Source organism: Elephantulus edwardii, unplaced genomic scaffold (genome assembly GCF_000299155.1).
Source record: "Elephantulus edwardii isolate Elephantulus edwardi_28Jun2011 unplaced genomic scaffold, EleEdw1.0 scaffold00176, whole genome shotgun sequence".
Lineage (NCBI taxonomy): Eukaryota > Metazoa > Chordata > Mammalia > Macroscelidea > Macroscelididae > Elephantulus > Elephantulus edwardii.
The window spans coordinates 844,772-860,224 of NW_006399926.1; the positions used below are offsets into that span (position 1 = coordinate 844,772).

Below are 15,453 nucleotides of genomic sequence, written 5' to 3' on the forward strand. Positions count from 1 at the left end.
TGGGAGGTTGGAGGGACAGTGCATGAGGGGAAGACCCTCTATGAGGTGGATTGATTCAGTGACTGGGGTAATCGGGATGGGTGTGTCAGAGGCAATGGGACTGGCACAGGATAGAGCAGGGTTTAGGGCTGTTGTACATAGGGTCGCTATGAGTCGCAAAATGACTTGATGGCACATAACAACAACAACAATAACAGCTCTCAGATGCATAGCAAGTATTCAGAAAGACTATGGTCTTAATCAGACATTCCTTAGTCCTCAAACTGACATAAATTCTCCTCAATAATTTGGAGAGGTCCCAAACCTCTGTAGATTTAGCCAGTGCAATGCGTCTTCTTATTTCCTGTCTGCTGGTACCACGGGTGTTAATTGTGGATCCAAGCAAGATGAAGCTGTTGACAGTTTCAATCTCCTCTCCATCCTTTATGACGCTGCCTCTCTATCCAATGGTAAGAATCTTTGTCTTCTTAATGCTGAGATTTTGCTATGAGACCAGAAGAAATAAACGGTGTCTGGTTATCATTATGGAATATTTTGATCAAGGACTAAATATCCATACCTTGATCACGAGGAGGCAAAATATGTACTAGAACTTTAAATTTTATGGAAACCAGATTTACTAGAAAAACTGAGACTGGGACAATCTCTGATTCTCTTGGCCAGAAATAACCCTTAAACCTTGAATCAAAACCATCCATGAACTCATCTTTATACAGTTTTAGTTCCCCTAATAAAGAATGACTGCCTATAGCATCACTCTTCTAAAGAACTGCCTAAATGGATAATTAAGAATTTTAAAGGTAGCTAAGAATTTTACGAAGAATTTTAAGGGACAGAGTCCAAGTTAATTGTTATAAAACAATAGGGGTAGATAGTGAGAAGAGTGACAAAATGTGAAGTAGGTAACCAGTGTTTTAAACTATACATGTAGAAATTATTGAGTGAATGCATATATTGTTAGATATATTTTCAAACTCCTAAGAACTGGACTAGAAAGGGAGCTCTGGTGGCCTAGTGGCAAGAAGGTGCATTGCAATCCCAGAGGTGTGCTGTTCAAATCCACCAGATGCTCTCTCTGCTGGAGAAGGAGGGACAATCTCCTCCTGTACCAGTCAGATCTGATTTGATGGTACACCCACACAAAATGAAAAATTAAGAAGAAAAAACCAAACAAAACTGGACTAGAGTTAACAGACTTACCCTTACACCCACAAGATTAAACTGACACACCAGGAAGAATGTCCTTGATGATGTGAAGTGAAGAAGCATATTAAAAAGAGGTCACCTACAACCAGGAGAAGATAAAGTAGATGAATGCGATCTTCTAAGAATCAAATCCCTATGTACATCCAAAAACTTCTCCAACAGAGTAAAAAGGGAAGCCACCGCCTGGGAAAAAGTATTTGGTAATAACATATCAGATAAGGGACTTATATCCAGAATTTATAAAATACTTGAGCACTACAACCAGATAAAGGTAAATAATCCAATAGAAAAATGGGCACAAGATATGAACAAACACTTCACCGAAAAAGACATTCAGATGACTAACAAGCACATGAAAAAATGTTCAAAATCCCTACCTCTAAGAGATACAAATTAAAACAACTATGAGATATCATCTCACCCCAGACAGAATAGCAAAATTTAATAGAACAGCAAGCAACAAATGCTGGCGAGGTTGTAGAGAAACTGGAACCCTTATTCATTGTTGGTTGAAGTGTAAAATGCTGCAACCACTCTGGAAGGCGGTATGGCGCTTTCTCAAAAAGTTGCAAACAGAGATACCATTTGACCCAGAAATTCCACTACTGGGAATATACCCCAAAGAGACCGTAACTGACGTCCAAGCAGATATATGCACACCCATGTTTATTGTGGCTTTGTTCACAATAGCAAGGAGTTGGAAACAACCTAGGTGCCCATCAACAAACGAATGGATAGAGAAGCTGTGGTATATTCACACAATGGAATACTCTTCTGCATTGAAAAACAAAGAACTCATGCAATATTATTCAAAATGGGTGACTTTGGAGGACATTATGCTGCGTGAAGTATCTCAGTCGCAAAAGGACAAATATTGCATGGTGCCACTGTTGTAAAACAGGACTGACCTTGGGACTGGGGAGAGACTGAGAAAGATGGGTTCAATAATGTATACTGCATTGAAACAGATAAGGGAGAACTGTTTAAAAGGGATATGCGATTAGGTATTTTTGTCATGACAGGAGTCCAGAGCAAGGGCTACATGGTAGAGTGGACCTGGGGGAGGATTTGTAAAACAATGAAAGAATTTTTCTTTTACTTTTCCAAGAGGGTAGTATACTAGGGGGGAGGGTTGGGAGAAAAGTGTAACAATGAATGAATGGAAATCCAAAGTCTCTGTATATTTTTACTGAAATTAATAATAAATTTAAAAAAATAAAAAGAGGCCGACAAGTCAACATTTAGGGAGTCCCAGCAAATGGTGACATGAGTGGGTCTTCACTCACTCACGAGAGATAGGTGAGGTGGAAACAACAAAACAGAGGGCTAGAAAAGAATATGCTAAGTCAGAAAGTATATTTCTTCTTGGCCTCACAAAATTGAGGCTCAATGGCTACCACTGTCTTTTCTACTCCGGCTGCCAAGAGTGACAAGACACACACCCTGAGACTGCTGAGCAAGAACAGAAACAGACATTTTCCATTAAGCCAAGTCCAGTGGGATCTGCAAATCTATCAGAGCGCCATTCCCCATGGCAGCCTTCCTCTTATCTTCTCAAGCTCTGGTTCTGAGAGTCTCCCTCTCCAAAAAGCAATCACTGGCTGCCAGGGCCAGGAGCCAAGGCGGAAATAAAGCCCATGAACAGACTACCCTCCCCACCTTCTCAGGCTCTGTGCTCAAATCACCATTACACTTTTCTCTGCTCTTATCCCACTTAACAAAATTTATCAATTATTTTAACTTTTGGGTCTAAAATATCTTCTGTTTACCCTTCAATAAGGATATAATTTTTTATCCCATTTTTGCACTCCTCACTGTATTGCTTTTATGCTGGCTGCCCACACCTCTTCCATCTTTTCAGTAGACACTAACTATACTAAAACAAAACATATCCGACTGCAAATACAATCTCTGCTATTCCTAAACTGTTATTTTAAGAAACTGTTCTCAAAGTCCTGTTTCTACAGCTGTCAGCAGATAATACCTAGTGTCCAAGGCTGCTGAAGCACCTGGCACAGAGTCCCACAAATGCCAGTGCATTTTCCTTTCTTTGTCATTCTCATTTTAAATGCACTAGATCCAGTGCAGTCCACTTTTAACAACTTAGCTATTAAAAACAATCAAAATTACTGAAATCTTCATGTAACCACTTCTGATTTTCCACTATCTGATACATAACCTGAAAATAGTGAGATCTCGAATCCAGGTAACTATAAAATTTCTATTTACTTTGGACATGACAGAAAACTTTACTAACACATTCTTCTAATTTTCACATCCTAATTTCACAAGCACATGAAATCAACTGTCTGCAGATAGTGACCTGACCCAAACCAAACCCATGAGGTTTTCTCCTCTGGAAAACTGGAATTGTAACTAAGATTATAATTCAATCTGAGCTGACCTCTAAATCTGTTGCCAAGGAGGCAACCCTGTGTGTATCAGAGTATAACTAAACTCCTGAGTTTTCAATGACTGATTTTTTTTAAGTAGTAGATGACCGAGGAGAGACCGGTCCTTAGAGAGGGACAGCATGCTTGGGAGGGTGGAGGGACAGCGCAGGAGAGGAAGGCCCTCTATGAGGTGGACTGATTCAGTGACTGGGATAATTGGAGTGGGAGTGTCAGAGACAGTGCGATTGGCACAGGACAGAGCGGAGTTTAGGGCTGTTGTACATAGGGTCACTACGAGTCGCAGGCAACTCGACGGCACATAACAACAACAACAGTAGATGACCAGGCCTATTTTCTGAGATGTCTCTGGGTGGACTCAAACCTCCAACCCTTCAATTAACAGTTCAGTATATTTACTGTTTGCACTTCCCAGGACTCAATCCTCCAGTATGTTTCCAAGGCTGTCGATCTTTACAGGGGGGAACTGCCCTTCTCGCTCCCACAGAGTGCGTGGTGGATTCAAACCACCGACTTTATAGTCAGCAGTCTTACATGTCACAAAGGCTCCTCCTTCACCCAGGGCCAGAAAGGAAAAAACAAAATCCAAGAATCTTCTACCTACAACAAAGGTTAAGAAACAGAGGAAAATGGTGTGCAGAGAAAGAAGAATGAGTCAGATGTACAAAGAGAAGATGTGAAGGTCCCCAACAGAGCTCTAGTTGTTGATTCCAGGCCCTATGTGAGACACCTCTGTGTATTTATGACACATTACTATTTAAACTAGCTTCAGTTGGCTTCTAATTACAACCAATAAAACCTAGCTCATCCCTAATCTGCTCTGCTTCCTGTATATCCTATGTAAATGACACCGCTACCCTCTAGCAAAGAACCTGTTGGTACAAAAGTTATACCCTCAGCTGCTAACCAAAAACACTGTTAACTGAAAGGCTGGCTGTTTGAACACATCAGAGGCTTTATGAAAGGGAGAAATATATAGTTATCTACCCCTATAAAAGATTTCAGTCCGTCCACTATCTGTCAAGTCTATTCCCACTCATAGTGACACTACAGGACAGAACAGAACTGCCCCACAGGGCTTCCAAAGCTATCATCTTTGCAGAGGTAGACTGCAACATCTTTCTGCTGCAGAGATGCTGGTGGGTTCACATCACCAACCTCTTGGTTAGCTGCTGAACAGTTAACCACTCTGCCAACAGGGCTGTTTCTAAGATTAAAGCCTTGGAAATGCTATGGGGGTAGTTCTCCTCTGTTTGGTGGAGTTCTATGAATCAAAATTGAGAGCAAACAACTGTTGCAGCTGTCTGGGCCAAAAGTCAGAAGTCATTCCTGAACCTTCTCCTTTACGCACAGCAGCCAGTCTTATCACTTCTGTCCCTAAATATACTTGAATCTCTAGTTTTTTCTATTCTCTACTTCTCCTGCTTTCCAGGCTGTCATTTCTCACCTAGTGACACAGCTGGTTTTGCTCTGCGTCTTCCAATCCTCTATAATCAGAGAGTTCTTGATCAACCTTTAAAGCTTTTCACGAACACAGAACGAAGAACAAAGGCCTTAGCTTGGCATCCAAGATCTTTAACTGTCTAACTCATTTCTCTTCAATGTCCCCTATGTACTCCAGCTCCTCCCACTGACTCACTCACTTGTGTTCCCAAAGTGATTCCAGTCTCTCTCACCTCCAGGAATTAGTTACATGCTCTCTCTGCCTATATACTCCTCTTCCCACTCACCTCACCTCAACCCAACCTTCTCAGGCCATCTCCTACTCAACTTAGACACTGTCCCCTCCTTCGAAGGCTCCTCAACCTTTTAATACTAGACTAGGGTTTGCTCAACATCCTAACCCCGTATCAGTTTCTCAAACTGGTAAATGTTTCTATCAAGGAAATATTGTAAATTAAGTCAGACAGGAGTCATGGTTCCTCTCTAATTCAACCTAAATGTGCAGTCAAGGCACCAACCCAAATAAAAACTGCCAAAATGTTTTTATCAAGGAAACCTTTTATGTTAAGACAGAAAAATCATGATTTCCTTGTCTTTCTCACCAAAATTACTTTTTCCGTTTGTCTAAAAAGTTTCCTTGTATGCACATCCAAAAACTTCTCCAACAGGGTAAAACGGGAAGCCACAGATTGGGGAAAAATATTTGGTAATGGCAATTTAGACAAGGGACTTATATCTAGAATTTATAAAATACCTGAGCACCACAACAAGATAAAGGTAAATAACCCAATTGAAAAATGGGCACAGGATATAAACAAACACTTCACAAAAGACGACATTCAGATGGTCAACAAGCACATGAAGAAATGTTCAAAATCCATAGCTCTAAGAGATGCAAATCAAAACAATTATGAGATATCATCTCACTCCAGTAAGAACAGCAAAATTTAACAAAACAGCACAAACACAAAAGCTGGCAAGGTTGTGGAGAAACTGGAATACTTATTCACTGTTAGTGGGAGTGTAAAATGGTGCAACCACTGTTGAAGGCAGTATGATGCGTTCTCAAAAAGTTGGAAATAGAAATAACATTTGGCCCAGCAATTCCACTACTGGGAATATACCCTAAAGAAACAATAACCACCACCCAAGCAGATATATGCACACCCACGTTTATTGCAGCTTTGTTCACAATAGCAAAGAGTTGGAAACAACCCAAGTGCCCATCAACAAACGAATGGATAGAAAAGCTCTAGTATATTCAGACAATGGTATACTGTGCTGCACTGAAAAACAAGGAACTCATGCAATATTATTAAAAAATGGGTGACCCTGGAGGACATTATGCTGAGTGAAAATAGCTCAGTTACAAAAGGACAAATACTGCATGGTGCCACTGTTGTAAAACAGGACTGAAATCGGGGTTGAGGGAAGACATAAAGATGGTATAAATAATGTATACTGCATTGAAACAGATGAAGGAGAGAACTGTTTAAAAGGAATATATGATTAGGTATTATTGTCATGACAGGAGTCCAGAATGAAGGTTGCACAGTGGAGTAGACTTGGGGGTAGGGATTGTAAAACAATGAAAGAATTTTTCTTTTACTTTTCAAAGAGAAGAGCAAATTTGGGGGGAGGGCAGGGAGAAAAGTGCAACAATGAATGAATGAAACCCTAAGTCTCTATAAACTTTCATTAAAATTAATTTTTTATAAAAGACCATGACCCGAATCAGGAAAAAAAAAGAAGTTTCCTTGTGTATCTCCTCCAAATGTTCATGAACATCTGTCTATCAGGTCCTACTTACCAAGTTCACTTACCATACTCAACTCCTGGCACAGAGAAGCAGCTCAATATTGAAATAATTAATGAATTTTTTAAAAAAGAGTCAGAGTTCTTTATCTTCTACTTCAATACCAAACTCCAATGGGAAATTGTTTAAGGAAACCCAATTTGTCTCAAACAAGTACCAACAGCCTACTTAATGGAAGGCATGCAGCTCAGAACCAGAACAGTGTAAAACTAAAGGCATTATAACTTTTACAGGGAAAAGCTTCCCTTCACCTGATCATCTTAAACACACTCAGACTACCTTTCCCCAGGAATTATGTGCTCAGAAAACAAAAATATCATCTTGAATAGAAAAAAAGTGGGACACTGAACCAACTGAGAGCTAGGATTTTGCTTTGCTCACATTATCCATGTCACTGTTCACATCAGGAATTTAGTGAATTGTACTTGCAAAGGAAGGACAGAGGCTGGAGTTCTGTTTTACACCACTTTAGCCAGCTTACATAGAAGATTCTACAGACTCTACCAACAACTTTCCTCACGCTGACTAAGAGCTAGGAAGGAGCCCTTCCCCAGTTACAGTAGGGAGGTTTGGTTAAGGAGCTGCACTGCAAACACAAAGGCAATTGGTCCACATTTACCAACTGCTCCCCAGCCTCTGAAAATCTGCTGGATGGTCAGCTATGAGTTAGTTTTAATTCGGTGGCACAATGAAGGCACATAACAACACTGTCCCCTGTAAAGAAATAAACTGGCTCAAAGTGCCATCTACCCCAATCCTCAGCTACACATACCCAGACTCATATGAAGTCTGAGGAGAAAAGAAATGTCAAGGAATTCTGCCCAGTTTCCTTTGTCTCATTCAAGAACCTGTCTTTGACCCTGCTTAACCCAAGGCCAAGTTAAGTTTTGATGAAGCAATAGCTCTTTTTTTTTTTAAAAAAAACAAACCAAACTTAGAAATGGCAGGCTGAGGTAAAGGCAGAGTTATATATGGAAGAACGTTAAGAAAAAACTCTATGTAGAATTTGTATTCACTCAAGTAAAAAAATACATATGGAATACTTAGTCTGTGCCAGGCAGGTCTTAATCATTAGGAACATCACACTGAATAAATAAAAAGTAATTCCTGACTTCATGGAACTCATGTATCAGTGGTGGTGGTGGTGGTGGTTGTATGAGTTGGAACTGATGCATAGCTGACCCTCCAGGGGGTTTTCAGAGGCAGTAAATCGCAAGTGAGGAGACTGCCCACCCTTCTCCCACATGTATCAGTGGAAGGAGAGTAAAACAGAATAAATAGTATGTCAGATGGTAGCAAAGGCAATGACGATTAGCGAGGGGATAACTTAATCCATTGTCATCTAGCTGATTCCAACTCATTCCCACTCTAAAGGACCATCAAACTCACTGAGTCCATTCTAACTTAGAGCAAGTTCTACTCTCCTGCAGGAGAGAGCAGAACTGCCATAATGTTTCCATGGCTATAAATCTTTACAGAAGCAGACTGTTACATCGTTCCCCCATAAACCACCACCAAACCATCAGGGCTTCTAGTGTGTGGTAACTCCCTGCTATCAAATGATTCCAACTCACGGTGATCCTCCACTAGGTTTCTGAAGCTCTAAATTTTTATGGAAATAGTCCCTCTTCCTCCTGGTGGATTTGAACTGTGGCTCTTTTGGTTAACAGTCCACCAGAGTTCCTTAGTGGGTGATGGAAGGTTGCACTTTAACTAGGTAGACTAGAGATTCCTCAATGAGACATGGCTTAAAAGAATGAAGAAAAAAATGAACCCAAAACCCAAACATTAAAATATCTGGAGGAAGAAACTGAAGGAATAGTAAACAGTAAGTGCAAAATAAAAAAAGGAAATGACTTCTAGACCGAGTTGGGAATCTGAAGAAAAAGGGTGAGAATAAGCTTTACTCAGAAGGTTATCAAAAGCGAGCCATGGATTAATACATTTTTCAGAGGAAAAAGAAAGAAATCCAGCCTAACTCTAAAATACTATCTGCTCCAACACCTGATAGCGCCTGCGGCCCCAAAACACTCATTCCAAACGAAGCCTGGTGATATTTTTCTGCCTCCAAAGTATAGGAAGCATCACAATCCTTTCTTCTAGAATAATAATGCCAAGCATTCTAATTCACCTGGACTGGATGACACTTCAACAGTGAAAATAAGGCGCAGGTCTGGAGTTCAGACACTCAGCTCTTAAACCTTCATTCTACATCCTTTACCACCTAAAAACTTACATGCTGGATGCCTGTTGCTCACCTGCAAAATTAATACACTATCTTCCCGTGTTCTCTAATAACGAATGAAAGGAGCAATGACTGACAAAAGATATGCACTCGATAAAAACTAAGCTTCTTCCCTAACTTCTCTCAAGAACAGAATCTAGGAATCCTACTCTTTTCCTGCAGACCTCACTGATGCTTCTGAATGAATGCCATCTTTTATCTCTATTTTGCTACAAATTTACTACAACTTAGAGACACAGGAAAAGATTGGTCCCGGATGTTCCGCAAAGGCGCAGCAGTTCTGTCTCCTGTCATTTTTTCAGGAGCACGATCCATCCTGTTTTCATTAGGGGAAGAGGGAAGAACAATGGGAATAAAAGTGGAAACAAGTGTCCTCGGGCCTACGCCTGTCAGTGCGGTGAGAATAGCGGCCCCTCTGCAGGCGAGCTCAGCTACTAGAAACCCGAAAAAACAAAAGCCCAAATGAACTTAGTTGGTAACTAGGGTTGCATTAAGGATCGCAAGGCCTTCATGCGTCAATGGGATTTACAAGAAAGAGCCTCGTACGTCCCACAAGTCTCTTCCACAGCTGAGCCCACGTCCAAACCCGAAAGACACTTCGGAGGTGGCCTCCTCAGATACTCACATCTCCCTTGTGCAGCTCCGGCGCCGCAATCTTGACGGGCTCCGTCCTTTTCTTTGGCTTGGGAAGCCCCAGGGGGGGCCCGGAACCGCCAATAGGGGGGGGCAGACTGAGGCCTGGGCCTCGGGGCGGAGGCAGCCCCAACCCCAGCCCCTCCCCAACTCCCGCCGCTTCAGCCGGGCTCACGCCCGGAGGTGGGGGGAAGCCACCGAGGCCGAAGGGTAAAGGGGGAGGAGGCTGAAGCCGGGGGTCTCCAGTGGGTGGTGGAAGCAACAGCGGCGGGGGAAAGGCTGGGGCCAGCATTTGAGGAGGCGGGGGTAGCAATGCCGGTCCCTTGGGTGCGGGGAGAGACGCGAACAAGCCACCTAAAGTTGGCCCAGATGTAGGGGCCACCACCTCCTCCTCCTCCGGCTCCGGCTCAGCCTCATCCGGCTCACTCTCATCGCTGCTGGCGTAAGCAACCAGCGACATGCCGCTTCCCGCCTTTGGGGCGCCCTTGCCGGCAGATGGGGCCTACTTGAGACCGGGGATGCCTGGAGGCCTAGTGGGCCCCGCCACTTGGCGGGGCGGGAAACCGAAAAATCTGTCTGCTCCGTACTCTAGGACTAGCCCTGGTAGGACCCCATAGTCACGGCTGATTTCCACCGAATCAGGGATCCCTCTTCCCTTAAGCTCCTAGTCCCGAGCAACTACAGACAGCTAATGGCCGCCGAGTCACTCCGCCTCCTCGTCGCCTCACCAATGCAAGAACTACAAATCCTAGAGAAGACTTTAGCCACAGCCTTATTCTCCGCCGCCGGGAAATCAGCGCAAAGCACTGTGGGAGATGGAGTCCAGGGATGGAGTAAGGCGAATGCGAAAAAGACACGGGAACACGCCTCTAACGCGTGGACTCCTGGGATGAGTAGTTTTTTTTTCTTTCACCTGATAATTCCTCGATGACTACAAGCTCCATAGGGCACTGCAGGAGTCACGAAGACCGGGAGGAGAGCATTTCGGTACTTGAAGTTCCCTAGGGTCGCACCTAGGGCGCTAAGACTTATGGGAGCTGTAGTGCTCTTAGAAACGGCAAGTGCTATTGGGAATGTAAGGGAATCTGGGAAATTGGCGTATTGTGGAAAAGTAGTTTAAAGGGGAAGTAATTTGTTAAGTAAACGGAAGAAGCTCCCGAGTTGGCTAGAATGTGATAATAAGAGACGCCAAAAAAAGACGATGACTGAGGGATCTGTGAAATTGGACTACAAGCCAGAAAAAAGCGAGACTACAGACATAATAGTAATTACTTGAAAACGTAAATAAATGTGACATAAGAGGGCGGAGGCTGTCCCCTTTCCATAATCAGGGAGCCCATACAAGAGGACACCTCGCCCTGTCAGCCTGGGGTTTTATCTCCTTCAGCAGCTAGTGAAATCGAAAGTTTTAGGAACTTAAAAGCTAGAACCTGCTCCAAAACCAAGCCAAGCCTATTGCCGTCGGTCCGTTCAATACATAGCCTACTACAAGAATCTTTTACAAGAATAATTTTCCGAAGCTGTAAATCTTTACAAAAACAGACTGCCACATCTTTCTCCCGTAAAGTGACTGGTGAACCCAACAACTGACCTTTTTGTTAGCAGCCAAAACCTATGACCATCGCGCCTTTTCCAGGGCCTGGTGATTTAAATAAATCCCTTAATTCAACAGAGGAGACTGGCTTTGCTCAGACTTCATTCCAATTCTAGGGAATCACCTTAGTCCTATTCACGTGCATCTGTGCTTTGCATTCTGTCTATTCGAGGTATTTGCCCTTTCCTTGTAGGTGTATGACCTTCTTAAATCTGTTTCCATCCAGGTTTGTATCATCTGTATTACTTTATATCTGTTTCCAGCACTTTTGTGTATGTTTCTAATGGCAGGTCTTGCAACCATCCTTCCCTGCCTGCCTATAATTATGTGTCCACTTTTTTTTATCTTTGTTCCTCCCTATCTACCTTTGTTGACTAAGAATAACAGAAGAAGAATTCATAACTTTGAGTTTTGGTGTTGAAGAAGAGCATTGAATGGACTGCCAAAACAACAGATAGTATGTATTGGAGAAAGTGCAACCAGGTTGCTCTTAAGAAACAAGGGTGGTGAAGCTTCCTCTCACATACTTTGGACAAGTTGTGAGGTGGGCCCAGTCCTTCGAAAAGGACACCATGCTTGGAAAGGTCGAGGAAGGTCAGCATAGAAGAGTCTGGGTGTCTAAGATTTGTTATTCCAGATGTTTTTCCTAGCCAATCCTTAGCTGTTTGTGCTGAAGTATGCATTGTATTGTGATTGCCTTCAAGTTGAGCACAACTCATAGCGATCCTATGAACAAAAGCCCTGAAGCCTTTCTAGAACTATCGACATGGGATTCCCATTCTTCTCAGAGTCAGCCACAGTTTGTTACGATCCACGCAGTCAAACACCTTTGCATAATCAATGAAACACAGGTAGACATTCTTCTGGTATTCCTTGCTTTCAATAAGATCCATCTAACATCAGCTACAATATCCCTAGTACCACAACCCCTTCTAAGTCCATGGACTTCTGGCAGTTCTCTGCTGATGTGCGGTTCCAGTAATTTTTGGATAATCTTCAGTAGAATCTTGCTTGCATGTGAAATCAATGATATTGTTCTGTAGTTTCCACGCTCTGTTGGGTCACCCTTCTTTGGAATGGGAACAAATATAGATCTCTTCGAGTCAGTTGACCAAGTGGTGGTTCTCCAGATTTCTTGGCACAACTTGGTGAGCACATCCAGGGCAGCATCTGTGAGCTGAAATATGTCAATTGGTATACCGTCTATTCCTGGAGCCTTATTTTTTCTATTTCCTTCAAAGCAGCTTGAACTTCTTCCTTCATCACCATAGGCTCTTGCTCAAATGTTATTTCATTAAATTCTTCTGTATCTGCCAATTCCTTTCGATACAATGACTCAGTATATTCCTTCCATCTTCTTTTAATACCTCTTGGATCATTTAATATGCTGCCTAAAGCATCCTTGATTATAGCACCTCTAGGTTTGAATTTGTTTTTCAGTTCCTTGAGCTTAAGAAATGCTGAACGACTTCGGCCCTTTTGATTTTTCAACTCCAGCTCCTTGCACATTTCATTGTAATATTTTGCTTTGTCATCCCGTACTGCCGTTTGGAATCTTCTGTTCAGCTCTTTAGTATCTTGAATTCTTCCTTGTGCTTTGGCTTCTCTATGCTCCAGTGTAATCTTCAGAGTTTCTTCTGACATCCATTTTGGTCTTTTCTTCCTCTTCTGTCTTTGTAATGACCATTTGCACTCTTCCTGGATGATATGTTTGACATCCTCCCACAACTCATCTGGTTTTTACTCATTAGTGTTCAAGGCCTCAAACCTGTTCCTGAGATGATTCTGAAATCCAGGTGGGATGAACTCAAAGTCATATTTTGGCTCCTGTGGATTCAGTTTAATTTTCCTCAGCTTCAGCTTGAACTTGCATATGAGTAGTTAGTTGGTGGTCTGCTCCACAATCAGCTCCTGGCCTAGTTTTCACAGCTGATATTGAGCTTCTCCAGCGGTTTTTTTCTGCAGCTGTAATAGATCTGATTCCTATGCATACCATCAGGTGAAATCCATGTGTATAACCTGCGTTTATGTTTCTTATAAAACGTATTTGCAATGAATAAGTCATCGATTGTACAAAATTCAATCATTCTATCTTCAGCTTCATTTCTGTCACAAAGTCCATGTTTTCCAAATACTGATTCTTCTTCTCTGTTCCCAACTTAATATATTAAGATAGAGAATGTATTATATGGATAGAGAATTAGAATAGAGAATGAATTGTATATAATGTAGTAAGGATAAAGAATTAGGATGGGATACTAGCCCCACCCTGTTAGTGGCTTATATAAGCTCATGGGACCTCAGTGCTAGGTTGCTCTTTTGGGACACTCACTGTCCTGGGATACAGCATCCAATAGCACTGCAACCAACAGTTTCTAGGATCCTGGCCCATCACTCATCAGACTGCAAGACGAGCCTTCATGCCTATGGCCATGTGAATCATTATGGGTCTGAATGTCTGCGAAACCTTCCTGTGACCCACCAAACCTAAGTGACAGAAGAGCTAGAGAACTGGACAAAGGAGGAGCTGTTAATGCTGGAAGTAATGTACTTATAAGCAGTCAAGCATTTGGAACAATCTTGACTTGACACTTCTCATAACTGCTCTGCTACAAATCTTAGCAGGACAAATTCTAAAAAGAGAGGAAGACTCTCAACAAAATGTACTAAAACAATGACTATAACAATGGGCTCAACTACATCAGAGATGATGAGAATGGTACAGGATAAGGCCAGTTTCACCTCTGTTGTTCGTAGAGTTGCTAGAAATTACAGTCAACTCATCAGTACAATATCTGCCATGACTGGATGCCCTCTCTCAGTCATTTACATGCTAAAGATACAATCTATGTGGATGCCACATCCTGCTCAAAAATTTTTCTAAGCTTTGACTATGAAAAGCATGTTAAGGTTTTGAGAGGGTAAAAGAAAGAGGGAAAGGGTATTGAAGATGACAATCATGATGACAACAATGAAGAGGAACAAGGCCTAAGTTTGACTCCTATGCCAGATAACCTAATGTGCCCCCTCTCTTCCTAATCCCACCTGTGTGCCTAATCTTATCCTGCCATCAGAGTGAAGCTCATATACATCTTCTCTAAGAAGTCTCTTCACATCACATCTATTTGCTCCTTTCTCTGGACACACAGAGCATTTTTAAAAGTTTTCTCAAATTTTAACTTACAAAAAAAAATCTCAGGTTATTATGTTTTAAAATGCTAACTCCTGAATTCCAGATTAAGAAATAACTCTTCATTAGCTACAGGAGGAAATTGGTTTTTAATAAATACCTCAGTGGTGTAGTGCATAGCATGTTGCACGGCTAGCCTAAAGGCTGTCTGTTCAAATCTACTGCCTGCTCTTCAAAAGAATAATGAGTTAGCTGTAACTGCAAGTTCAGAGGTGCACAGTTCAAATCCACCAGATGCTCTGCTCGAGAAAGAGGAACAATGTCCTCCTGTACCAGTCAGATCTGATTTGATGGTACAAACAAAAAATAATGAAATTTTAAAAAAAGAAAAAAAAAGAATAATGAGTTGTCTCCTCCCTTAAATATTTACAGCCTTGACAAACTAATGGAGGGTTCTTATGAATCAGAATTGACTTCCCAGTAGTCAGGAGATTACAAAGCATGAGCACTGAAGAACAGTCCTTCAAGTTCTACCTCACAGCTGGTATGCTCAACACTATACACAATTCTAAAAGCTGCTTTTGAATCTAGGTTCCCCAAACTACTCTCTTTTGAGACTTTGAGCAGTTGCCCTTCTTCTCTGAGTCTTATGTTATGTATGCTAAGGAGCTCTGTCCTACTTCTAAGCATTTCTGAAAGCACACTCTGCTATTAACCAAAAGGTCTGCTGTTTGAACCCACCAACAGCTACACTGGATAAAGTAGTCTGCTTTTGCAAAGCCTATGAAGAACCCTGTAGAGCAGTTCTGCTCCGTCTTACAGGGTCACTGTAAGTCAGGCCCAATTTAACACCACTAGGTTAGGTCTTACTTCTGTGGAAAGCACATGAATTTAACACACAGTAAAAGTACTTAAGAAACTAAAAAAAATGCAAAGTGTTCAAAGGGAAATGTCTGTCTTTGTGACTGGTCATCA

General features: G+C 42.0%; 1 protein-coding gene across 1 annotated transcript in view; it reads right to left on the reverse strand.

Annotated features, from left to right (window-relative positions):
* The window catches only part of PRCC (papillary renal cell carcinoma (translocation-associated)), a 33,507-nt gene extending 23,008 nt beyond the window's left edge, over positions 1 to 10,499 (reverse strand). Inside the window, exon 1 of the mRNA XM_006895744.1 lies at positions 9,747 to 10,499. Coding sequence (XP_006895806.1) covers positions 9,747 to 10,214 — 468 coding nt within the window. The 5' untranslated portion in view covers positions 10,215 to 10,499. The remainder of the gene's footprint in view (positions 1 to 9,746) is intronic.
* Positions 10,500 to 15,453: the final 4,954 nt, after the last annotated feature.